This window comes from Drosophila sulfurigaster, chromosome 3, assembly GCF_023558435.1.
Source record: "Drosophila sulfurigaster albostrigata strain 15112-1811.04 chromosome 3, ASM2355843v2, whole genome shotgun sequence".
In the NCBI taxonomy this organism is placed as follows: domain Eukaryota; kingdom Metazoa; phylum Arthropoda; class Insecta; order Diptera; family Drosophilidae; genus Drosophila; species Drosophila sulfurigaster.
In genome coordinates this window covers 32,432,572-32,458,805 of record NC_084883.1, presented here as the reverse complement: position 1 = coordinate 32,458,805, position 26,234 = coordinate 32,432,572, and the positions used below count along the sequence as shown (strand labels likewise).

At 42.6% G+C, this 26,234-nt stretch overlaps 7 protein-coding genes across 13 annotated transcripts in view; 4 read left to right on the top strand and 3 right to left on the bottom strand.

Moving 5' to 3' along the window:
• The first annotated feature begins 329 nt into the window (after positions 1-329).
• On the top strand, positions 330-7,378 carry LOC133846149 (activity-regulated cytoskeleton associated protein 1-like). The gene is made up of 2 exons (XM_062280927.1): positions 330-2,697; positions 7,294-7,378. The coding sequence occupies exon 1, from the start codon at positions 471-473 to the stop codon at positions 1,224-1,226; it is 756 nt and encodes a 251-aa protein (XP_062136911.1). The 5' UTR covers positions 330-470; the 3' UTR covers positions 1,227-2,697; positions 7,294-7,378.
• LOC133846150 (activity-regulated cytoskeleton associated protein 2) lies at positions 2,409-3,813 on the bottom strand. The gene has a single exon (XM_062280928.1). It carries the CDS (start codon positions 3,715-3,717, stop codon positions 3,127-3,129), a length of 591 nt encoding a protein of 196 aa, XP_062136912.1. The 5' UTR covers positions 3,718-3,813; the 3' UTR covers positions 2,409-3,126.
• Positions 4,608-7,314, top strand: LOC133846148 (activity-regulated cytoskeleton associated protein 1). The gene has a single exon (XM_062280925.1). The coding sequence runs from the start codon at positions 4,729-4,731 to the stop codon at positions 5,482-5,484; it is 756 nt and encodes a 251-aa protein (XP_062136909.1). The 5' UTR covers positions 4,608-4,728; the 3' UTR covers positions 5,485-7,314.
• A 960-nt stretch (positions 7,379-8,338) lies between the features above and the next one.
• On the top strand, positions 8,339-9,422 carry LOC133842410 (activity-regulated cytoskeleton associated protein 1-like). Its single transcript, XM_062275480.1, has one exon. The coding sequence runs from the start codon at positions 8,516-8,518 to the stop codon at positions 9,308-9,310; it is 795 nt and encodes a 264-aa protein (XP_062131464.1). The 5' UTR covers positions 8,339-8,515; the 3' UTR covers positions 9,311-9,422.
• A 1,052-nt stretch (positions 9,423-10,474) lies between these two features.
• LOC133842575 (Ca(2+)/calmodulin-responsive adenylate cyclase) lies at positions 10,475-12,851 on the top strand. The gene is made up of 2 exons (XM_062275730.1): positions 10,475-10,704; positions 10,938-12,851. Exons 1-2 carry the CDS (start codon positions 10,642-10,644, stop codon positions 11,790-11,792), a joined length of 918 nt encoding a protein of 305 aa, XP_062131714.1. The 5' UTR covers positions 10,475-10,641; the 3' UTR covers positions 11,793-12,851.
• A 456-nt stretch (positions 12,852-13,307) lies between these two features.
• LOC133842067 (spermatogenesis-associated protein 20) lies at positions 13,308-16,382 on the bottom strand. 3 transcript variants are annotated; one of them, XM_062274978.1, is made up of 6 exons: positions 16,150-16,382; positions 15,911-16,086; positions 15,537-15,851; positions 14,323-15,474; positions 14,056-14,261; positions 13,308-13,994 (listed from the first exon to the last, which is right to left on the bottom strand). In XM_062274978.1, the coding sequence occupies exons 2-6, from the start codon at positions 16,015-16,017 to the stop codon at positions 13,531-13,533; spliced, it is 2,244 nt and encodes a 747-aa protein (XP_062130962.1). In that variant the 5' UTR covers positions 16,018-16,086; positions 16,150-16,382; the 3' UTR covers positions 13,308-13,530. The 3 variants fall into 3 exon arrangements, with proteins under 3 accessions (XP_062130962.1, XP_062130959.1, XP_062130960.1); XM_062274975.1 differs by having other exon boundaries at positions 13,309-13,994; positions 15,911-16,081; positions 16,150-16,381; XM_062274976.1 differs by having other exon boundaries at positions 13,309-13,994; positions 15,911-16,078; positions 16,150-16,381.
• A 551-nt stretch (positions 16,383-16,933) lies between these two features.
• The window catches only part of LOC133845584 (protein Shroom), a 56,375-nt gene continuing 47,074 nt past the window's right edge, over positions 16,934-26,234 (bottom strand). For 4 of the 5 annotated variants that reach the window (XM_062280075.1, XM_062280076.1, XM_062280078.1 and 1 more), the window contains 3 exons: positions 17,901-19,419; positions 17,568-17,840; positions 16,934-17,498 (listed from right to left, as the gene is read on the bottom strand). In XM_062280075.1, the coding sequence (XP_062136059.1) occupies positions 17,235-17,498; positions 17,568-17,840; positions 17,901-19,419 (2,056 nt within the window). In that variant the 3' untranslated portion in view covers positions 16,934-17,234. Of the gene's footprint in view, positions 17,499-17,567; positions 17,841-17,900; positions 19,420-20,811; positions 20,968-26,234 lie in introns of those variants that run through there. The other variant, XM_062280077.1, reaches the window with a different exon arrangement.

The following is a 26,234-nucleotide window of genomic DNA, read 5'->3' as shown; positions in this document are numbered from 1 at the left end:
TGTACTATCTTTTGTCAATAGAAAATCACCGATGCTATCTAATCAATATTTTTACCGGCATGTCCATATGTACATATGTATATGAAGTTCAACATGTTTATGAAAGACATACATACATATGTACATACACATTCATGTATATATATGAATGTAAATATAAATGTTTAGCTGTGTTTGAAATAAGTTTTATCGCTGACTCAGTAGAACAGCAATCCCAATTGCCCGCTTCTCTCTTTTCTACTCATAGTTTTATCTCTCTCTCACTAAGAGCTTTTTCGAAATACAATTTCACAACCGCGAGCTATAAAAGTCCCACCACGAATGAGTGGAATTTCAGTCATCAACGACCACACCAAGTGAAAGCAGTAACATTCGCCAGCTTTGGCTTTGTTTTCTGCATTTCCCACACAATTCAACTACATTCAAAGCTAATCCACAACAACGCGTGTATCTTTTAAACTAAATACAAAATGGCGCAGACTATTCAGATGACTAACGAGCAACTGCAAGCGCTCATCGAAGCAGTGCGTGCGTCGGCTGTCAGCGCAGCTGGCAACGCTGTCGCTGCTGGTGAATCTTCAACATCCAAGACGAAGGGCAGCTTCAGTAATTGCACACATCGATTTGGCGGTGCTCGCAGTCATGACGAGGTCGAGGAGTTCATCACCAACATTGTCACCTACAAGGAGTTGGAGAGCATCAGCGATGAGAACGCCCTCAAGGGCATCTCACTCCTCTTCTACGGCATCGCTTCCACTTGGTGGCAAGGTGTTCGGAAGGAGGCAAAGACCTGGAATGACGCTATTGGTCTAATCCGTGAACACTTCTCTCCCACTAAGCCTGCCTACCAGGTCTACATGGAGTTCTTCGAGAAGAAACAGGAGGATTCGGTTGCCATTGACACCTTTGTGGTCGAGAAACGTGCACTGCTCGCTCAGCTGCCAGAAGGTCGCCACAATGAAGAAACCGAATTGGACTTCCTCTACGGCCTCTTGAATATCAAGTACCGCAAACACATTCCCCGTCAGAGCATCACAACGTTTCGTGACCTTCTTGAGCAAGGACGCATCATCGAGCATAACAACCAAGAAGATGAAGCCGTATCCAAGGGTCCACTACGCGGTGCTCGCCGTGTTGATCGTTGCACTTACTGCAATTTCCGTGGACACACGTTCGAGAACTGCCGCAAACGTCGACAGGCACAGAACGAGGGCAACGACGATTAAAAGACTACTCGCACGCAACTCTTCAAATCGTGACATCATCGGCAAATTAAAAATAACAACTGGTTGCGTAGGGCGCACATCTAATACGCTGACGTCACGATCCAACAAAAAGAAATACAGCAAGACTTCGCCACGCTGGTCACACATTGACAAGAACGAGAAGGAGGATGACAGCTTCTACACAAGTTCATTTCACTCTCTCATTCATCGCCAAGTGACGTGCCGGCAAGCTAAGCCAAGCTTAAGACAACAACAACAACAAAACTTCACGCTGCGCCTGCGGCTATTTTTGGCTATGAACGCTAACTCTAGAATGGTTTTCGTGATATTATCACAACAATGTTTATGCACCAAGGAACATCTTGATGGGAAATTGAAGGGGGGAGAGACGCACGGATTTCGCTCCTAGGCCGAAGCTTTTCGTATTGATGCGGCCCAGCAGATCAGCGACGTTCTGAAGTGTATTGCACTCGGCTGTTGTTCTTCGGAACTGCAGCCGAAGGCTTTACTCGACGGACGTCGTTGAATCTGCTGAGTTTGTATCAGCGGAGAGCTTTTGGCTTGGGTGTTTCGTGCGGCTCTCCCCTCTCCACTTTTTTGTCAAAAACCGCTGCCTTGACCTAGTGTTTGTGCAGGGGCGGGTGAAGCGTGTACGAGGCTATCAAGTTGAGGGTTCTCCCAACAACCTGTCGCTTAGTTTGCGCTACATCGGCAACTCGGTGCGGATCCTTAATCAATGCGGCAAAAAACCCCCCGCCGTCAGTCATTGATGCCGTTCCTTTTGTGCGACGTATGTCCTTGGCGGAGCTCCAGGCTGTGCACAGTGCGTAGTAAGCAGCAATGTTGAAATGTGTTTCGATGCATTTCAGCGTTGTTGCTCTGCGGTGGCAACTGTGTCCGGCCTGAAGCTGTTGCCAAATGGTTGTGCGTCTTTCGCGATAGGAACTGTTATTGATTGGCTGTTGGCAAAACCAAAATTCTCTCTATGAGAGAACTTTGAACAAATCAAACAATTTAATGACATTTTATGTCAATATTTGTCAAAGTACATTGCACCCCGATGGCTATGTTGTCGCCATTCGTGCAATTGGCACGCTAAATTGTCCTTGGCTGAAAAGCTGCTCTTAAGAGCACTTCGATGACAGACAAGTTCTAGGCACGCCATCAATTTTCATTCACACAAAAGGGTTCTTGGATTCGTCGCCGCCCAGCAGCTCCAGCATGTGGCGACTGCCCTGAACCCACCACGTTTGTAAATGCAACCTCTTGTGCAGAATTAATAGGCGCGTAGTACCATCAACATCTACATCGGTATATATTGGCCCTTGTTGTTTAGCGGGCCAGAATACGGAGCACTGGCCACTCACGCGCTGTAACAAACTTGGACCCGCACTCCCCGATGATATGACAGTGCGCTTACTTGGCCATTGTGATCATCATTATACTGGGGGCCTATGGATGACCACAAGAGGTTGTTAATGATCAAACACAACAGAAACAAAACAAAGACTGAACCCAGAAAAAATCAAATACAAAACTAAAACTAAAAAAACAATTTTGCTGATTTCTTTTTATTGGGCATGGGCTGGAATGGGAAACATTTATTTATTTCAGGAAATGGATAGGAAATAAAATAACTTAAAAATAAATTCATAATATAAATTAGAACAAAACTGTTTTCATATATTTGACAGATGATACTTCCACTTCTAGTCATACATATTTTGGGTAAGAACGAATCTAAGATGTCCGTTGCGACACGCTTTCTTAGGAAATAAAACAAATATTTTTTCGTCTTATGCATATAAGTTTATTTAAATAACAAAGAAGTCTAACTACACGTAATACAACTTAACTAAATCATAGCCATTGTTTGTTAGGTTCAGAAAGAATCTAAAGTTTATTGTCTTGTACGCTCCACGTTGCGACCACGCTCGAGGAGTTCGCGAAATGTTTTAACTTCATGGCGAGGAATACGCTCTCTGTACTTTTGCAGCATAAGTCCATAAATGAAGTCAAGTTCCGTCTCTTCGTTGTGTCGTCCCTCTGGTAATTTGGCTAAGAGAGCGCGTTGCTTGCAGATAAAGGTATCGATCGCCTCGGTGGATCCTTGTTTTGTCTCGAAGATCTCCATATAGATTTGATAAGATGGCTTTGTGGGCGAAAAGTGATCACGAAGGAGCTGCAGTGCATCATCCCACGTCGTTGCTTCACGTCGCACGCCCTTCCACCAGGTGATTGCAATGTTGCTGAAAAGTAGTGAGATGCCCTTCAAGGCATCTTTATCGCTGATTCCCTCAACCTCCTTGTATGTCTCAACCGCTGTTATAAATTCATCGACAGCGTCATGATCTCGTTGTCCACTGAATCGAACTGGGCAATTGCTGAAGCTTCCCTTGGATTGAGGTTCCTCCTGCTCAGTCTTTTGAGGTGCCAATGATTTGATTGTTTCGATTAGTATTTGAAACTGCGCGTCCGACAACTGCGTCATTTTATTGAACTTAGACTTGACACCAACACCAACTACATCAACAACCTGCAATGCAACAACCGAATCGCGGCTGCCAGTTGTTAAAACTGACTAAAATATATGTAGACATAAGCTTTTTCACAATGTGAATCATAAACAAAAGTAGCTCTCTGTTCGAAAGAGAGAGTACAAATTCGAAAGCTTTTAAATTCGAAAACGTGAGCAACCGGCATTTGCTGCTCTCAATTAATCATACATATATATGTATATATAAGTTTTACATACTAGTATTTCTACATCGGTTTATGTCTCTATGTTGTTCCTAGAAGTACATGTTTGTATGTATGTATGCTCATACATATGTATTTTCAAAACGATCGATTTTATTTTTCTTGCTTACACAGACCTACATACATATGTATGTACATATATATCAATGTTTAAATTTAAATTTTATAATATAATCAATCAATAATTATTTTTATTACCATATACTTTTTAGACAAAGCTTAGATTTAAGTAAAGTTAATTTACAACTAGACAATATGTATACCATTGTATTTATTCACTTTAAAACTACGAGAATTTCCAGAGCATTAGAATAGGAATTCTTTGAATGAAAGAAATTTAAAGTTATAGTCCTATAAATCTTATCTTTCATGAACTGAAAGTAGTTATGCATTACGGTTTAATTAAAAACAGGTAATATACATATATTGTTTTAAATATTATAATCACAAAAAATAGTAAACGTTTAAAATCGTTTCAATTTAGTTTTGTTGCGAAAAACACTGAGTCATTAGAAATGGCAACAATAGCCTCTTCTCCCACTCTCACATCTCTCTTCCGCTCTCTTTTTTCGAAGTTGAATTTCACAATGAATAGCTTTAAAAGCTCGCAGACCAGAAAATGGAACTTCAGTCTTCGACGACCACTATAACTGAAAGCACCAGCATTCGCCAACATTGGCTTTGTTCTCTGCTTTTTTAAACTAAACTCAACGTCGCGTGTGTCTTTTAAACTAAATACAAAATGGCGCAGACTATTCAGATGACTAACGAGCAACTGCAAGCGCTCATCGAAGCAGTGCGTGCGTCGGCTGTTAGCGCAGCTGGCAACGCTGTCGCTGCTGGTGAATCTTCAACATCCAAGACGAAGGGCAGCTTCAGTAATTGCACACATCGATTTGGCGGTGCTCGCAGTCATGACGAGGTCGAGGAGTTCATCACCAACATTGTCACCTACAAGGAGCTGGAGAGCATCAGCGATGAGAACGCCCTCAAGGGTATCTCCCTGCTCTTCTATGGCATCGCTTCCACTTGGTGGCAAGGTGTTCGGAAGGAGGCAAAGACCTGGAATGACGCTATTGGTCTAATCCGTGAACACTTCTCTCCCACTAAGCCAGCCTACCAGGTCTACATGGAGTTCTTCGAGAAGAAACAGGAGGATTCGGTTGCCATTGACACCTTTGTGGTCGAGAAACGTGCACTGCTCGCTCAGCTGCCAGAAGGTCGCCACAATGAAGAAACCGAACTGGACTTCCTCTACGGCCTCTTGAATATCAAGTACCGCAAACACATTCCCCGTCAGAGCATCACAACGTTCCGCGATCTTCTGGAACAGGGTCGCATCATCGAGCATAACAACCAAGAAGATGAAGCCGTATCCAAGGGTCCACTACGCGGTGCTCGCCGTGTTGATCGTTGCACTTACTGCAATTTCCGTGGACACACGTTCGAGAACTGCCGCAAACGTCGTCAGGCACAGAACGAGGAGAATGATGATTAAGAAGACTACACCCACGCAACTCTTCAAATCGTGACATCACTGGCAATTCACAACAACAACTGGAAGCGCAGAACGCACATTTAATACGCTGACGTCACGATCCAACAAAAAGAAATATAGCAACACTTCGCCACGCTGGCCTCACATTGACAAGAACGAGAAGGAAGTCAGCAGCTTTTTTACAAGTTCATTTCACTCTCATTCACCGACAAATGACGTGCCGGCAAGCTAAGCAAAGCTTACAATCAACATAAGAACAACAAAACTTCACGCTGCGTCTGCGGCTATTTTTGGCTATGAACGCTATGAATCACTTTCGTGATATTTTTGCAACCAAGAACAAATTATATTGTACATTGTACAAGCAAACTGGTAAACTTTGTTTACCGGAGTGATAAGAAAATGAAGGCGGGAGAGGCGCACGGATTTCGCTCCTAGGCCAAAGCTTTTCGTATTGATGCGGCCCAGCAGATCAGCGACGTTCTGAATTGTATTGCACTCGGCTGTTGTTCTTCGGAACTGCAGCCGAAGGCTTTACTCGATGGACGCCGTTGAATCTGCTGAGTTTGTATCAGCGGAGAGCTTTTGGCTTGGGTGTTTCGTGCATCCCTTGCCTCTCCACTTTCTTGTCACTCAAAAACCGCTGCCTTGGCCTAGTGTTTGTGCAGGGGCGGGTGAAGCGTGTACGAGGCTATCAAGTTAAGGGTTCTCCCAACAACTTGTCGCTTAGTTTTCGTTTCATCGGCTACTCTGTGCGGATCCTTAGTCAATGCGGCAAAAAAAGTCCCTGGACACCCGCCGACAGCCAGTTAGTTCAGTTCCTCTTGTGTGGTGTAAGACCTCGGATCATGACAGATATTCAGGATGTGTGCACTGAGTATAGCAGAGAGCAACATTTGTTGTTGTCTGCAATGGCAGCCGTTTACAGAGCAGATAGAAAGCAGCAACATTGCAGTGTGTTTCGATGCACTGCAGCGTTGTTGCTTTTAGTTGCCTGTTGTACACAAAAGGCAGCAACTTTGCAATGCATTTCGATGCACTGCAGGGTTGTTGCCTTATTTTAACTGTTGTACAAAGAGCGCAGTAAGCATCAACATTGCAATTTGCAGTTTTGCTGTTTTGCGATTCCGGCTGTACACAAGCGCTGTTTTTGTTGCATTGCAGTATCAGAAGATATTGCAATGTAGCATTAGCGATTCGCCTGTTCACAAGTTGACAATCGCTAAATGTGGATTCGTACCATGAAGCATTTGGAATGTGTCACGGTGGTTTCTGTGCCCAGCCTGGATGTTTGTCACGTGGTTTTACACTATCTCGCGATAGGAACTGTTGCCGATTGGCTGTTAGCAAAATCAATGAAAAAATGAATCTTTCTCATAAGAAATTTTAAATCAACATTGTTATCAAGTACATAAATTGCACAACAATGGCTATGTTGTCGCTATTCGTGCAATTGGCACGCTTAATTGTCCTTGGCTACAAAGCTGCTCTTAGGAACATTTTAGAGCCAGGCAAGCTTTAGGCACGCCATCCATTTTCATCCACACTTAAAGGTTCTTGGATTCGTCGTCGCCCAGCAGCTCCAGCATGTGGCGACTGCCCTGAACCCACCACGTTTGTAAATGCAACCTCTTGTGCAGAATTAATAGGCGCGTAGTACCATCAACATCTACATCGGTATATATTGGCCCTTGTTGTTTAGCGGGCCAGAATACGGAGCACTGGCCACTCACACGCTGTAACGAACAGTGCGCTCTCCTTGCCATTGTCATCATTATTATACTGGAGGCCTATGGATGACCACAAGAGGTTGCGATAATCAAGCACAACTAAATTTGTAAAGACTGAACTTAGAAAAAAACGAAACAATCAAAATACACAACTAAAATAAAAACCTACTGTTTTTCAATCTTAGGACTTCAATGGGAAACACTTCTTTTTCAGAGAATAAAACGGAAAAACGCTGATATTCTATATATGAAAAGTAGCCAATTTTATATGTAGAAACTAACAACTCTGAAGGTTTAAGAGTCGACTCAATTTTAATATAAAAATAAATCACAAATGGTAATTTTACATTATTAATAAATATTACCAGTATTAGGAAAATTTTTTTGCATAATTAAAAATACTACGAAATTCTAAATTGCAGGCAGTCTTGGCAAAATTAATTTAAATGTTTTCGAGCTATTGTTTCTTGAGTTCTTAAACTTGTTAGTACAATTGAACTAAAATTAAAATATATGTATACATTTATCATCAAATAAAATGGGCTGAAGTTGTAAATCGATTTTCAATCATTCTAATAGAACCTTTCTAATTTGTAATGTGCTTACATAACTTCGCCGTCAATTAGTCTGTGGTTGTATGTTATCTTCTTGAGAGCTTTAAATATTTTAACGTTCCTATTATTATTTACTTTTGATATTTCTACCTACATTGAAATTAACAATGTATGTGTACGATATCGGCTTGTGGGAGAATTCTATTCAATCCGCTAAAAGCTTTTGGGAACATTGTTTTTTTTTTTGCTCGCAGACTCTCTCTCTCCCTCTATCTGCCTTTCTCTCTGAAAGTCAAGTGCAAAACAAAATTAACAACTTTCGATGTCGAATGCTCAAAGAACCGGCATTTTGGTGCTTGCGATATTTGGTTTTTAATTCTCTTTTGATGTGTACATAAATATGTACATATGACTAACCTCATAAATGAACATTCATTCAATACATAAGTATTGCTATTTGATTTTGTTAAGCTTCACTAAGTTGATACAATAACATTAAATATTTTATTATGGCGAATACATACGTATATATATACATATGTATATATATTTGATGTATGACATACATATGAAACTGAAATTGAGTAGCACTTATTAGTAATGCCAATAAAACTCTCTTCGAAGTCCAGTGAGCTTTTTCGAAGATGAATTTCGCAACAATGCGCTATAAAACCGGCAAAAAGTGTATTTGGCGGCACAAATAAGGTAAAGCATTAACTTCGCTAATAACCACATTTAAAGCAAAATATGGCACAGACAATACAAATGACAAATGAACAACTTCGTCAACTCATTGAGACTGTGAAATCGTCTGCAGTAAGTGCAGCTGACAATGCTGTGCTCACAAGTGGAGACGCCTCCATGGCAAAGACAAAGGGCAGCTTCAGCAATTGCACACATCGATTTGGCGGCACTCGAAGCCGCGATGAGGTGGAGGAATTCATAACGAATGTTGTCACCTTCAAGGAATTGGAAATGATCAGCGATGAGAACGCCCTTAAGGGCATCTCCCTGCTCTTCTATGGCATCGCTTCCACTTGGTGGCAAGGTGTTCGGAAGGAAGCAAAGACCTGGAATGACGCTATTGGTCTCATTCGCGAGCACTTCTCGCCTGCTAAGCCCGCATACCAGGTCTACATGGATTTCTTTGCAAAGAAACAGTTTGATGGCGTTGCCATTGACACTTTTGTGGTCGAGAAGCGTGCACTGCTCGCTCAGCTGCCAGAAGGTCGCCACAATGAAGAGACAGAACTGGACTTTCTATATGGTCTGTTGAATATCAAGTATCGCAAACACATTACCCGGCAAAGTGTGAAAACATTTCGGGATCTTCTTGAATTGGGTCGTGTTATAGAGCACAATAGTCAGGAAGATCAAGTTGAAGCAAGGGCTGCAGTTCCATTGCGTTGTGCTCGTCATGTTGAGCGCTGCACTCACTGTAATTTCCGTGGCCACCGGTTTGAGAATTGCCGCAAGCGTCAAGCTCAAACTGCGAATGTTGCAGAAGGTGCAAAAAGGCCACGAGAAGACATTACAGCTTAACACTGACCATAAAGGCAACACTACAGTACACTTCCCTTTCCATATGTACATATAATTAATACGAATATATGGAATTATTACGTAATTAACACCACTTCATTGTTATCAATCGAAACAAGTAAGAAAGTTACAGTCGAGTGTGCTCGACTGTGAGATACCCGCTACCCATTTTTAATAGGGGCAAAATATTGCGGTATTATTTCAAAATATACCGAAAATACTAAAAAATACTAAAAAATATACCAAATGGTATGTTTGGTATATCGATACAGCACACCATTCAAAATATACCATAGACGGCGCAATGTACCAGATTGTCAGCCAAAGCAACTAAGACCCCTAGTAAGTAGGCGTTTTTGCCCATACAAAAGTATTTCTTTAACAACTTCCACAATTTTTATCTGCTCGCAACCAAATTTTCAGGAATGATAACTACTATAGCAATTATAGTATATACCAAAATTCGCAACTCCAGCTTTAAATTTACGCTTGTTATTCGATTTTTTTGATTTCCGGGGGCGGAAGTGGGCGTGGCAAAATTTGAAACAAACTTGATCTGCGTGCAAACATAACAAATGCTGTCGAAAAAAAATTATAGCTCTATCTCTTATAGTCTCTGAGATCTAGGTGTTCATACGGACAGACGGACAGACACACAGACACACAGACGGACAGACGGACATGGCTATATCGTCTCGGCTGTTGACGCTGATCAAGAATATATATACTTTATAGGGTCGGAGATGCCTCCTTCTACCTGTTACATACATTTCCTGCCGGCACAAAGTTATAATACCCTTCTACCCTATGGGTAGCGGGTATAAAAACATTTTGAATGCGTTCTTTGAATTATGTTTTAGTAGAAAATTAACGCAAAAACGGTTATTTTTTGGTCTTTTAAACTGCTTATGACGAATTTCGAAAAAATACCAAAAGAGCACTTAAGTACTTAGTAGGCTTTTTATACGAAAAATTATATATTTCTTTGATTAGGGCTTTAATGTAACGTGTTGAGTGTTTTTAAATTGTATTATTTTAGCGAAATCATTGTTGTTTTTTTTTCAATAAAGACAGCAATAACTACGATATTTTCTCACCTTTCATAAATATGTGCATTAAGTGCTGCCCATCGAACTAAATACCACAAGCATACAAAAATATGGCATTTTAGTGCTGCCAGACGTCCGCCTTGTTTTTACTCGTTTGGTCAGGGCTGCTCCATTGGTATTGGTATCGTCTGGGACTGCGCAGTGCGCAGGGTTGCTGTGCAGCGAAAGTATCGGTATCGGACGGTCGTATTTTTGTTATGCTGTTGTTGTTGTTTAGCAAAAATGGATCAACAACTGCACCGTCTGACGGATCGTCAATACTCGGAAATGGAGGGCTTGCTACAGGTAAGCAGAATATTATTTGCATACTTTGCACACTCAATTCATCTCTTTCGATTACTATAACGCCCATATTTTTGTGTCCCGTTTCTGCCCGTCTGCCCATTCACGCGAACGCACCCACTCTCAAAACACCAACACACACACACACACAAACTCATACACGACTGCGACGTACACGAACACGAAAAATAAAAACACACGCACACACACACACATATAAAAATATATACACACAGGCAATGGATATGCCGAGCTCAGACCACGAAGAAATCGAGTCGGAATCGTGCCGACTTAGCCGGTACAATGCTGTCAACCTGTACGAGGGACGTCAGCGTTGCTACACAATGCCGCACGTACCCCCTGCGCCGCCCTCCACACCAACGCTGCTAACGTCCAACGGCAATGGTGGCAGCAGTGGAGGAGGCAGTGGCATCTTCAGCAGCAACAGCAACGGCAACTGCAGCACCATTGGCATTGGCATTGGCAATGGCAATTGCAGCAATGGCAGCTCCAGCTCACCACCCACCGCCAATTTGGTGGCCGATAATCAAATCAATCACATCTTTTATGTGAAAAACGGCAAGAATCCGAGTCGACGCGAATCCCGTTGCGCCGACACGGAACTTTCCAAGCTCTTCAATGTGGTCTCCATCACGAATCGTTTGACCGCCATCAAGAATCAGAATCGTTCGCACAAACATCAGCATCATCATCAGCAGCCGCAGCATCATCACCATCACCATCATCAGCAGCAACAGCAGCAGCATCCGCAACTGCAACTGAGCGAGCGTGGCATCATCAATGCATCACGAAACATTTCCAAGTTGCATGGAGCGACGAAAATCTTTAAGATTCATCGCGATCCCAAGATGAAGATCCAACGGTTCCTGCGCGAAACAGACGAAGATTCGGTGTCGGCACCCGAGTACGATGAGGAGGAGGAGGACACACGTTTTCGTTTCTTTCGGCGAACACGACGCTCCTACAGTCGCATGGGCAGGAAGATTGCACGCTTCGAGCATCACGAGCGAATGGAGACTATTGTTGATAGCTTCGATGCGGCCATGAGTTTCAACGATGCAGATACCTGAGCGGATGCAGCGGCGGCAGCGGCAACGGCGGCAACAACATCATCCACAACAGCAGCTGTATCCGCATCCTCAGTCGCCACCGCAGTTGCAGCCGCGCATTGCAACAGCAACAGCAGCAACAACAACAACAACAGTAACACCACAGGCACGGGCTGAGTGCAAACCAATGTGATGAATGTGAATTTCAACTAAATTATTTTTATTACTACTACTATTATTACGATTATGATTACCGATTATCGATTACCGAACTGTTCTCTCCATAAATTTAGTTCTTTTTGCGCCCAATTGTCGTCGCGTCTTTGCTGTTGTCTTGGTTCTTGAATAGAATGGACTTGGACATAGTTGGATATGGAAGAAATCCATCACATCCAATTCATTCATCCAACCAAGCAAGAAACAAAGCGCTGCGCAGGGCGAGCATTTAGTTTTTAGATTAGTTCTTACAAAAGCCTCTGTGTGTGGTCGCTTCACTTTGCGCCTCCATTCAACAGTTGCAACCAACAACCAACCAACAACAACCATCAACAATAAGCACAATGTCAAGTATTTTGTTGGTTGTTTGGTAGATCTGCAACTGTAGGAGGGTGCAGTGGAGCCAAAACAACAAACGATTCCAATAAAATGCACAAAATAATGTGTAGTATTTGTGAAGACAGACGAAAAATAAACAAAACAAAAACGATGTAATTTTCTTCTTATCGTGACGCTGTTAACATATCCCAAATGGATCTATATAAGAAATTGTTCATATGTTCAGCGAGTTACGATCTAATATTGTTGTGATCCCAGACTACTAAAAAAACAACAAAAACAAACAAACATATACAACATAACATGCAACATACATATAACATGATGAACCGTCTAAAAATTCAATTTGTACAAAAACACACAAGTTTATTCAATCAGACTGTTTATTTAACTAAAAAAAAGCGACTATATAATAGTGCAAACCTGTGGAAATCTATGATCTATGGAAAAGTCACAATTAAACAATTTCGTGTAGACAACAATTTTCAAGAAGAATATTATATTTTATGACAATTTGGTCGCAAATTCGGTGTATTTTCTAAATGGGGAGCTACCTTAAAGACCTCAGCAAAGTGACGTCATCCACTTATCCAAAAATGATTACTAATAGTATGAGTTTGCTAGCGATAACAGAAGAAACAACATAGTTAGTCATATCATCATTTCTATGTAAAGAATGAGTTTTATTTCAAGATGTGAGCAACATACGATTTTTAAGAGATCGTTTATGTGACTGCTGACTGATAAAGTATTCCTTCCTATTCTGCTGTATATATTTATGGTATTCTCACTGGTTGGCTGATGGAAATTTACGGTAAGATTGAATTGTTATTTTCTGCTTAAATTCAATCAGTAATTAGAAACTACACATAAAATTCAACGAATTTTATTTTTGAATTTAAATAGTCCAATTGGCATCCACAATATATACAAAATTGTACTCCAGTTGGAAAATTAATAGGAATTTGCCGAAAAAAAAACGAAAATTCTTAGTCTTGTGTAAAGTCTGTTTATTCAGGCGATGCCGATACACAAATATGCATAATACAATTGGAAGTGCTAAATTCTATAATAGTATAACTATAACTAGTTCCGAGAACCGTTTTAAGCTTTGAAAGCCAACAAAATAAACGATAACATTATTATTAATAGTTAATAATTCGAATTACCGATTCGATTAATGTCAATTGGTTCACTATGCTAATTAGATGCGCTCCTTGAAGAAGTTGTCCATCAGATTCTCCTCGAGTTGCGCTGGATCTGTGACCGGCATGCGGCAGACACGATCGTGGCAAATATAAACTGTTGTCTTGCCATTAACCATTTTAAATTTGCGTTGCACTCGCTGATTGCATGCCTCATCCGGATGCTGGGGATCGCAGTGCACTATAATCATGCCGGGTATATAGAATTTGCGACAAATCTCTACAAAGCGTGTGGTGTCTGGGGAATCGGGGCCCACTACTGCAACCAGATCCAGGCCGTGCTCATGCAGTAGCAGCGCCGAGAGCATCTCGGGCAGAGCATGACCAAAAGGCGAGACGTCGGCAAAATAATTCAGTAGCTTAGCGGCACGTTGCAAGTATGCGTCCTCATCGTAATAATGCGAGAGTATAGTCAGGTTGCGGGCAGCAACGCTGTTGCCACAGGGTTCAGCCCCATCATGATCTGCAAAGAAAAAGTCCGGTTTTAAATAACATATGCAATACAAAGTATTTGCAAGCGCTACCTTCTTTGAGCCGCACAATGACATTGGGGGCATTCTGCTGCGAGAAGAAATAGGCACCGTTTTTGTCATCCCAAAATAGTTTGTCTTGCGTCTCCTGCAGCTCCTTGGCCCAGCGAAGAGCACTCATGTCCAACGATGCCTTATAGTAGTCCAGCAATCCCTTAATGAGAAAGGCATAATCATCTAAAAAGCCCTCGATGCGAACACTGGAAGGAAGTGCAACAAATTACAATTCAGAGACCTTGCTAATATTCTTTCACAACTTACGCATTCTGCTCCAACGTGGCATCTTCGCCGCCGGCACCATAGCATGAGCGCAGCAGGAGTTGCTTCTCCGCATCATAGAGATGTGTGCGTAGAAACTGCAGCAGCTCCTTGGCCGTCTGCAAATAGGCATCACGTTTGGCTGTGCCGCAGTTGGCCAGCTTGGAAAGACCTGACAACACCAAACCATTCCAGGCACATATGATCTTCGTGTCCAGATGCGGACGTGGTCGCTGATCTCGCACCTTGTGCAGTATGTCATTTGCAGTCTGCAGCAATTGCTTTAGCACTTCCGGCTCTAAATTGAAGTTAGCACACGTGTCCTCCTCGGAGCCTCGCACAATGAGTATATTCTTGCCAGTGAGGTGGCCATGTGGATCACTGGAAGGCGGTATATTGCCCTTAGGCTTCAGATCATAGTGGAACGTGTAAATCTCAAAGGCACGCTCCGGGCTGACATCGTTGAAGCGCGTTTTTTGCTCTTGGAAGGCCTCCATTATCTCCTGCCAGGTCCAGGCATAAAAGGCGCCTTCCACCTTCACGGTATCTGCGTGTGTGGGCAAAGAATCGGCATCTTCACCAGCGTAGAAGCCGCCAGCTGGATGACGCAAGTCCTTGATCAAATACTCATAGATTCTATCCGCATAACCAAGAAACAAATCACTTCGTGTAAGCTTATAGCCATTGGCATACGCTGCCATCAATTGTCCCTGATCGTACAGCATCTTCTCGAAGTGTACATTGTGCCAATCCCGTGTGGTTGCATAGCGTGCGAAGCCGCCAAAGATGTGATCATTGATGCCACCACGTCCAATGTGATCCAATGTTTTCAACACCATATCCAGCACATCCACATCCTTGCTGACCAAATAGGCATGGAATAGAAAATTGAGACGTGGCACCTCTGGGAACTTTGGTTCCCGTCCAAAGCCAGCGTGCTGCTGATCGAAGCGTTGCTGGTGCACGCCCAGCGCTTCAGCAAGCTTCGCATCGGCACTGCCCGGCTCGAAAGCAGCTTCGCCATCCGCTGCTGCATTCTGATTGGTGACCAAGGCTTGCAGCAAGGTAGACCCAGCTTTTAAGAGCGAGTCCCGGTCCGTGTTCCACTTCTTGGCTATAGATTCCAGCACATTGGTGAAGGAAGGCATGCCATAACTAAGGATTAAATTAATCATATCAAATTTGCTTCCCTTCGCTTGACCTTGGATCTGTCTTACCGCGCCTTGGGGGGAAAGTAAGTCCCAGCTGCGAGTGGTGCCAAATCCGGCGTAAGCCAGACGCTCATGGGCCAACCACCGCTGCCCTTGGACATCAACAGGAACTGCATGTAGACCTTGTCAATGTCGGGTCTTTCCTCTCGGTCCACTTTGATGTTGATAAAATGTTTGTTCATGACTGCCGCTGTCTCCGCATCCTCGAAAGACTCGTGCTCCATAACATGGCACCAGTGGCAGGTGGAGTAGCCAACCGACAAGAAAATTAACTTCTGTTCCTTGCGCGCACGCTCGAAGGCCTCCTCACACCATGGATACCTAAGATAAGGGTACAGAGCAGTTGAATTCACAGTGATGTTTTCACTCGTTCCACTTACCAATCGACGGGATTGTGCGCATGCTGCAGTAAATATGGCGACTTGGAAGATGCTAATCTGTTATTGTGTTTCGGCGGCTGCGCCTTTGTTTCACTGCCCGTCGCCATGCCACGAAACAGGTGCTGCTGTTTCTTTTGTTGTGCTGCTGTTACTACAGTTGTTGTTGTTCTACTACGCTTTAAAGATTGCTTGTGTATTCAATGCTTTGAATTTATGGCACACATGGTTTTATAACTTACTCGTCAAGTTGCCAGACCCGCGGCGTTTGTATCTGTGGCGTTGTTAATGCCAAAGCGCTTCTTATCCAGGATTGGCAGAGTGTTTTGCCTCTAAACATAGCAATTTATTGATAATATACATATATAAACGAAATGGTATTCCATCGACTGATTCAACTGATTATAATTTAATCACAGCTATCGATTACAAATTAGCAGTAGCATAACGAGCGTTTAGCTGAACTGTAATTTAAAAGTTGTTCGCAAATACACATTAAAATTGCAAAAGAATAACAATTATTTATGCATTGCATAAATTTAAATTAATTATTGATTAGAGGTGGATTAATATCAATGGCATAACCGATGCATCGTTGTTTTTCAAATATTTAAAAAACATCGATAGTCTATAGCAATTATCGAATATTTAACAGTCAAATAATGGTTCTCATTTTTTTAATAAATTTTATTTTATTAAATATTAAATATTTTTGTCAATGAATTCAGAAATAAAAAATGCAAATATCTTTCTTAACGCTCTATAAATTGATTAGATCAATACTTGAATCATGATATCGATAGAAAATGTTATCGACAGTTATCACGATAGCAAATAACAAGTGGCAACGCTGCAAAGGAACGGAATCAGTGTTGTCTAACATCGACATATAGCCCGCAAAATTCAAAATTTGTCTGCAGTTTACAATAAATTGTTCAAAAGAAACTATTTCTGTTACAAAAAAGTTTTACCTAAGCTGCGCAGCCCATCGAATTCAAAACACATTGCAGTTCAGACATAAATTGCTTTAAAATTTTTATTAATGCATACAGTTTATCTTTGCTTTGATAATTATGTAAAAAAATTGCTTAGATATATGCGGTTGATACATAGATTAACCTACAAGCTAATTGAAAATCACAAATGAACATAAAATATTTATACATTATAGTGTGTGGTTGTATTTAAGCACATCGTTAAGTTAATACACACCCCCTTGACCCAGGGGGATCCCCCCATCGAAGATGCAGCACACAATTCTCGCATACAGCTCTCAACTTTGAGTTGACAGCAAGGAAAATTGAGGAGAGCAAAGCGTCACTTGTTTTTAGCAATCGCTTTGGACTAGCGCATCGCTGAGCGAGCTCAGCTGCTCCTCGCTGCCCTTGATCCTGTCGGCCAGGTCGCGTGCGTCGGCAATGAGTTTGGCCTTCATGTTGATAAAGTAATCGTAGTCGGCACACATGTCGGCACTGAGATGTTTGCCAAACAGCTTGGCAATGCTGCTGCCCCGTCTATCGATGTCCGCCTTGAGGCGTTGCGCCTCCTCCAGCTGCTCATAGAGGCGTTCGCGTTTCGCTTCCAGCGTGCTCTGTGTGGACAATAAAAGTTACATGTGAGTTACATGTGTGATTAAGGAGACGCAACTAGTTGAGCTTACCTTCTCCTGCTGGCTGCTGAAGGGCGAACGCGCCTCCAGACTGCATTCGGTTTGGGCCAGGCGCTCCGACAGCGACAGCAACAGACGGGTTATTTGACCCACATCATCGATGTAGGTGCGGAACTTGGACGCTTCGCTGGGACGCACCTTCTCCGTTAGATTGGCCAGCAGATCAAGGCCCAGTTTATCATTGGTGGCGCACTCTTCGCCAATTGTTTGCTGCTCGCGCTTCAATGCGCCAATTTTTTGGTTTAACTGTTTGATCAGCTCATTCTGTGGCGAAACAAAGCGATTAGTAGAGTTTCGATTTATGGAGGCATTCATAACACTTACCAGCTTTTGCTTGATTAAATTCGTGCACTCCTCATCATCGCCGGCGCCAGTGTCATCAGTTAGCTGCAACTCCACGCTGACCAGCTGCAGTTCCGTTGTCGCTCCTGCTGTGGCAGATGCCTTCATGCGCATCAGGGTCGAGGTGCCCACATCACGTTTGGCTGGCCGCAACGGCACATCGGGATTGTACAGATTGCTGACGTACTGCGTCGTGGGCTTGTAGCTTTTTGGTGTTAGGATTTCGATGAGCAGCTTATCGTGCGGCGCCAGCTCCTTAAGCAGCTCCAGCACCGCCTGCTCGTACTCCAACTCAATGGCCTGACGTTGTCGTGGCTGCAACGTGGTGCGCGTCTGTTGCTCCTCCCGGGTTGCCACCAATTCACTGTCCAGCAACTCCTCTGTCTGGCAAGCCATGTCCGCTGTGCTGGGCACCGGATTCACCATCAGCACCAATTCGCTGCGCTGCACCAGCTGCAGACTCTCCGCCGCCAACGGCGATGCTGGCGGGGATTCCGTGGGTTCCAGAGGTGACGTCAACTCTGTCTGCACCTGGCTGCTGGGCGTTGGACTCGCTGCCGGCAACTGTGGCAGATCTGTGCTCTGTGGCTCGATGCTGGGACTCAGCTGCTTGGCATAGTTGCTGAGCAGCCCAGAGTCGCAGAGATGCGCGGACATTAGCTGCGACTGCAGTTGGGTGATCTTCTCGATGTTCTCGCGCAACGATTCCTGACGATTGACAGGCGGTGGCTTCGGCAGCGTGGCCGATGTCGTTGTGCTGATCAGCTCGGCGCGGAAGATGTGCGCCTCCGGATTGTTGTTGTGATTGTGTGTGTGATTGGCATTGAGGGGACTGCACTCGAGGGAGCTGTTGCTGAGACTGCAGTCGGAGGTGGCCGGCGAGAGGCGTGGCGGTGTGGGCGTCGGTGGTGGCAACACCTCCTCCAGCGTCGTCTCGAGGTCATGGACGGCTTGCTTAAGATCGACATGTGACTGGGACATGAACTGTGTGGGATCGCTCTGCTGCTGCTTCACTTCATACGACTGAGATCGCGTAAATTGTGGCGCTGGCGATCGACTGTAGGCGTGGCCCAGCGCTGGCGAGGAATAGCGCGATTGTGGTGGCAACTGCTGCTGCTGCTGCTGCTGCGGCTGCTGTCCATAGATCATTGCGTAGGCTGTGTTATTGCCAGCGTTGCCAATAGCGTTGGGCGTGGTGGCATTTGTTGGCGATTTTGTTGCGAGGTTATTATTGGAGCCATACCGCAACGACACCCCATCACCTGGTGAACTGGGCTGCGGCTTCGACGGTTGCTGTTGCAATTTCACGCCCAGCGGCAGCACATCGGGCAGATTATTGGGCAACTTCAGTTTGCCAGCGCCGACGCCATAGATGGGCTTGCTGGGCGCCACCAAATCCTCATTGGAGGTGAGCGTCAGCTTGTAAATGCCATGATCCGGATCCGTGTTGTTCAGCTTCTCCAGGCTCTGGCGCGGCAGATACGAAGCCTTTGAGTTTGATCTGCAAGCGAAGGGAGAACAATTTGATTAGTTAGAAGTTGCGAAAGGGTTTTAGTATTAAAGATACGAGTTTGTTGTATGAAGATTCACTTTAAACAATTTCTTCTACTCTGCTTAATCAATGATCATATTAACCGACCAACATCTACAATTTCTGAGTGAAGCTTTGTAAAGTTAGCAAACGCATGCTCAAAATATTTAAGAGATCAATACTAGCAATGATTACGAATAAATGTGCTGCAAAAGAAAATTCGTTTCTTCCAATTTCAAACCCTGTTAACTTAATGAAAAATCAAAATTTCACAATTTTTTCGAGCAGGAAATGCAAATACTGAGATTAACTGGTAAAACGCTAATAAGCATATGAAATTGTATTTGAGCCCAACCCACAGCAAATGTCAATTGACAGTTGGCGAGATTGGGATTCGGGTGCGAGAAGGGGAAGCATGTGGGGTCATCTGTGCGGGGTCATCGGCAGCGCACGCAGGCCACGATTTGGCAGTTAGGGGCAAACATTATGCAAATGCGGGCCATAATCTAGACGAAGGCGGCTAATTGAGTCCTCAATCTCAATCCCAAGCCCAAGCCCAGCAGCCGGAGCAGCTTAACAGCTTTGGCAGCTTTAGCACCCACATGGCGAAAGTGGTTGTAAGATAAAAAACAAACAAAATGATAATAAACACGACAAAAACAACAACAACCGACAAATAAAAAAAAAGAGAAGAAGAAAAACAAAAATTATTCTGTGCACGATGCGGAGACAAGACATTTTGTTCGTACGAGTATTAAAACAGTTTGCGAGACAAAACGAAAGTGAAATGTTAACAGTGCAATTATAAAGAGTTTTATGTTTCAGTTTTTTTTTTTTTTTTGTTTTTGGAAGGTTTTTAGTCAAAAAGTCGAGCCTCATTTTAGTGTGCAGCGCGTATGACGAGCACGACGAGAAGATGTCGAAGTCGAAGTTGATGCAGACGATGGCGAGGGCGAGGGCGAAGAAGGCGGTGGAGGCGACACCGATGTTTCGGATGTGTCGACAACTTTCAAAAAGTGCTAAGCTAATTTTGAACAAGAGCGATATATTTTAATTTTTTTTTTTGCGTTTCCACCCCCTCTTCTTTTTAAGTGGAGGCAGCCCTAGACAATAAGGTGTTGCTGCTAACGGTGTGTGTGCAGTTTTTTTTCTCTTCTCTCTACACTCTCTCAGCTACATTTGTATCTTTTATAAGTAAATATATACATATGAATATAGCTTGTCAAAAGAAAGCCGACATAGAAATGCTGTGCATAAATTAAGAGCACATTTTAGTCGCTTACATCAGCGAAAACAGCTGTAGTCACATGTATCTCCATCTCTGTCTCGATCTGTATCTGTATCTGTATCTGTGTATCTGTATCTCGTGTCAATTGCCTAGCTAGCTGTTGAGCCATTTGCATAAGCGGGACTCTTTTGTCTAGTTCCCAACGCCTCACATTTGATTATGCCAGCAGCTTCTTCACTTTCTTTCGCGGGGGTTGGCGGGGGCAGCTGTTGCTGCTGTTGCTGCTGCTGCTGCTGCTGCCATCCACTTGTTGCTGCTGCTTCTCTTAATCACTTCCGTTCGCCGAGTGTTGAGTAATCTGCACTCTCCGCTCTGCATAATGTCAGTGTGTCTGTGTGTGTGTGTGTTGCCAATTTTGCCATGTTTATTGTTTCAGCTTTTTTTGTGTTTGTTTGTTGCCTTTGGCCAAAAATATGTTTAATTTGCATATTACAGCAGAGCTGCTGCTGCTGTTGACGCTGACGCTGACAACGACGGCAGAATGTCTGGCCAAAAGATTACCTCCTCCAGCTGTCTTCCTCCCTCTTCCTACTGCTTTCTTAGTTTGGAGAAATGTAGCTTGGTTCATAAACAACTAACATTGTAGCGAGATTACAAGCAAAACATTGCAAGCATTTTGCACACCATTTTTTTTTTATTATTTTACTTTAATTTATGCAAGCTTAGCTATTTATTTATATAAGATAAGTTTAATCATGAAATTGAAGTTGTAAAAGTTCATTTTCTTAACATTTGTTTTTTTTTTATCAAACAATGAATGAAGAATAAAATACAATAAAAATGAAAATTCGACTCCTAAATTTAGTAAACTAAAGTTGCCAAAAATGTTAAAATTTGAATTTCATATTTTTGTTTATATAATATTTGTTTAAATAAGCAAATTTGACTTCTAACATTGCCAAAAATTTCGAAATAAAAGAACAGATTGCAAGTCATGTGCAAAAAAAATTTCGTTCGCCTCTATTAAATTGTCTAAAATGAATTTTCAGTCCATGAAAAGCATCATCTAATACTCTAATTAAAGTCTAATTATGAGTAACAATCGGTTGGCTATAGATTTGGAGATATAATCATATGCATATACAGTATCTATACAATTGGGAAGCAACAGCAGGTTGGGCAATACAACGAAGCTGACATAAGTTCCACATTTCTGATTCAAATGGGGAGAAAATTACACCCGCAATGATATTTGGATTATAATACCTTGATTTATGGCAAATTGTTTTTGGCTTTCTTTGTATCGAAAACGTTTGTTGTGTAAGAGGCAACGCATTTCTTTAACCAAATGGAAGACAACAACAATAACAACAACGACAACAGAAACAAACAGATAGTTTTAAGCCATGGCCAAAGCCAAACCAAAGACAAATACCACAGAGAGTAAAGAAAGGGCCAATGAAATGCTTGGCTGACTATCTCAGTCTCAGTCGCAGTCTGAGTTTTAGCCTGGTCAATAACATTTCCATTTCCATACAATTAACGCATTTTTGTTGCTAGCAGTTTTTTTGTTCGTTGCTGTTTTTCGTTGTTTTTGGCCACTTTGGCTATTTCGGGGCGCTGGTTATGTGATGCAAATTATGAATACCAAAGAGCAGATTTTGATAAATTGCTTGGCCTTTTGTTTTGCTCAGTTGCATAAGCTTGCCACCCCCTCTGCCACCTCCTGCTTCCCCTCCTCTTGCTCTTCGTCATCTTCGCTTGCCCCATGTTGTGCTATCATTCGATAGATATGCCATTTTGAATGCTTAGTTGATTATTTAGCTTCTGTGGGTTCAGCGTCCACAACGGCGACGCACTGTCAGCTGTTGCCGCCTGCTGCCTGCCCCCGGCTGCCACACTTGCCACTTGCGTCCACTTGGTGGCAAGTTCCAGTTGCAATTGTAGTCTGGGTGCTTGGCGTTTGGTCAGTGGCCTCTGCGTGGCGCGTTGCGTTGCGTATGCAACATTTGGCGCCGTTGCACTATAATTTTTGATTCAGCAATATAACGAGCTGGTTGCTGTTGCTGTTCCATCTCCCTCTCACTCTTTGCTGCTAGTGCTGACTAGTTTTCTTTGATAGTAAAAGTATTTTATTTAAATATGCCGACGTTGGCTGGCGACGCATGGAAATCACGTTTTTAACATCTCGTCTTAACATTGAGCCAAAAAAAAGGCAGCTAAAAAGAAGGCGAACAAATGTTCGCTGATGTTGTTGCTGTTGTTGTTGAAAACATAAACATCTCAGGCCAAAGCCGAGTCGAGTCGAAAAAAAAAACAAAACCGGATTGAACGCGTCGCACACATTTTCACTTGCCGCAAAATGACGTCAAGTCCAACATAAACAGATGGCCGCAAGTCGACGTCGACGTCGACGTCGCAGTCGCCACTTTCTTCTTTCGTCGTCGAGGCACATGCAATTGCACTAGGGTCAGAGCAGTGTACAGGGGGGATCATAAGGTCAGCTACAGCAGCAACCACATGCAGCAGCCACAGCAACCAGCAACCAGCACAGCAACAACTGCAATGAATTGCACTGCTCGGACCAGAACAAATTGTTGGACTCGTTGTGCTCTTCAAATTCCATCAAGTCTCTGGTATTTAGGCTTCTTTTTTCACTGCTCTTTCCACCAGCCTTCAAACAGACAGACAGCTACATATCAAACTATGGCATAAATTTCTCTTGGGAAAATTACAGTAAAATACTAACAACAACAGCAACAGCAACAGCGGCAGCAAAGCTAAGAAAATGTATGAAAAGCAAAGCGAAGTAAAGTCAGGGAAAAGAAAAGAAAAGTTCTTTCTTCATACACATTGAAAGTGGAGATTGCAGCATCTGAGTGAACGCTTGAGTAGCTTTGCTGAAGATTCGCCACTGCACGAACGCACAGTGGGGCAAAGGCGATTGTAAAAGTTTGATAAGTGATCATCCTTTATATTGAAGAGATCTTAATTTAAGAATTTGATAAAACTAATATGTTAACAACAATGCGAGAGTAAATGACATCAACAATATATTTTAAGATTTTTTTGTTTCCCATTTGTATATTTTTCAAAAACTTTGACACCACTGTGCACTGTGGAGCAGCCTCTGGGGGCTTTAACAAATGTTTGCCTGCCTTTTCGTGGGCTGTTTTCATTTCTAATGCGGCTGTTGTTGATGTTGCTATCGCTGTTGTTGCCTGTTGTTAGAGCTGTTATTGCTTGTTGCTGCTGCTGATATTGCTGATGTTGATGTTGCTGTTGCTGCTGTCGTTCAGCCATAATTATGATCCATTAATTCTGGAGGCAGGCGGCGCCTTGTGCAATATTTTTAATGTAAAATCGATTTAATGGCGCTTTTCGCTTGAGGGCTTCAGCCCAAAATAGACAACTTGGGAAATGCAGCCGAAGCAGAAGCAGAAGATCAACAACAGCAGCCACAGAAGCCTCTTGTTGAAATGCTGTTGAAAGTGTCGAAAGTGGTTGACTGGGGGGATTGTTATTGGTACTGAAAACTGGGTAATTAACTTGTGAGCTAAACGGCCAAGTCATAATAATTATATATGGGAGACAACAAGATGACAAAAGACAAGCAGCTGGGCCAGAACAAAAGATGCAACCGCTGAGCACTCGACTGTGCCCTGGACATGTGTTGGTGTGTGTGTGCACTCAGCTACAACACAAGACAAGCTCGTAAAATGTTAGATGCCTCTTTCCCCACAATCCAATCTCCCGCTGCAGAGATCTTCTCTTCATTGTTCACCCTTGCACACAGCTGACACAAGTCAGCAATGCGGGTCTTTTGTTTTGGGCCAAGTTGTTGTTACGGTTGCTCTTTCTGCTGCTGTTGCTGTTGATGTTGTTGATGATCATGTGAAGTGAATGATCATGTGTATGTATGTATGTTTGCTGTGTTGCTTGTTGCTAATATCCGCGACACATCTGCCAATGACATTTTCACTCTTTGCGCGCTTTGAGCATACGAGCTGAAATTATAAAACAAGAGCGATTTGCCCCTCAGGCGCATGCGCAACACGTCCGACATGGATCAGTCGCACTAACCGGAGTCGGACACGGACAGCAAGACAGCGAGACAGAGAGACGGACAGATGGATAGACTTGGAGCCACACATTGCCAGCGGGCAGCAGAGCACTTTGAGCCATTTGCGTTTTAGACATTACACAAAAGCCACTGGCGAATGCCAAAGAGTTTGCCGCTCTTTGAGGAGGAACTGCCCTGAATACGGATTTCGCATTGTTTCTGCTTTTTCTCTCTGTTTTGGTTTTTATTTGTGTTTTTTTTTTTTAGCTGCTAATTTGTGCGCTTAGCTTTTGCTTTTGACTTTGTTACTCTTGTGTTTTTTATTTTATTTTGTTTTTTTTGCGAAATGCGTCAAGTGCAAGTGGCGTCTTGCAGTCGAGAGACGAAGACTTGGGGGGCAGTGCTGAAGATTTAGTAGTGAGCAAAACAAAGCATTCAACGTGTTCGTCTTTGTCACATTGAAGTGTAGATCCGGGCTTCAGCTTAGATAAAAGACAAAAGACAAACTGCTAAATTGCCAATGAAATTTGTGAGACAGAAAAAGTGCTCAGCGCAAGCAAAGGTTAAAGCAGCGACTTCTCAGTACATTTATTTTAAGAGTTATTACTTGAATTATTATGTTCCAGTCGTGAAGAGTAGAATTCATAATTTTGTTTCTAGTTTTAGCAGGATGAGTACTGGCATAATAAAAGTGAATTGCTTTGAAATGGAAATTAATTTCTGGATATATAGAGAGAAGTCTTGCGGAACTGCAAATTGAAATTGTTTTGTAGAAATTTCAGTCTTGCTGAGTTTATTTATGGCTCAGTGGAATATTCTTTCTAACGGTATTAGTATGCCAATTCTATTATGGAAATTGAACACATCAATCTTATTGTCAGCGAGCAGCTTGATTTAATTTCCAGCTTGAAAATAATTTAAAACTGTTTTCGTTTTGGTTTTATAAGTGAAATCGTATTTTGATTTGCTCTTTGAAAATAATTTAAAACTGTTTTGGTTTTCATTTTAATTTGAATTGTAAGTGAAAATATATTTATTTGTTTTTTTCTATATTTTGTTGTTATTCCCCAAACTAAATCTTCTTTCCTCTTCTATTTGCTTTCCTATTGCCTCGTCATGTTTTCAGTTTGCTCATTTCTTTTCTCCATTTGCTAATCATTTGATATTTATAGATATCTTTCATCTCTCTACCCATCGTGTTCTCAATTGCTAGTAACAGATGATGTGTTAAGTGTGCTATTAAGTTGTCCGAAGCTTCAGCTTAACTATTATTCAAAACAAAATTAAGCTCATCATCTGGCTCATTAGCTGTCAATTGCAAGTTCTGAATGCAATTTCTATATTTATTCATATAATCGTAAAAGTCATATGATATCATGAAAGAACTGCAGTATAGAGCTCAGTGTGTAAAGTGATGATATGTAAAATGTTTGTGAGCTCATCAGTGAAACATGTCAGAGACTGGCACTAAAATAAGTAAAAAACGAAATACAA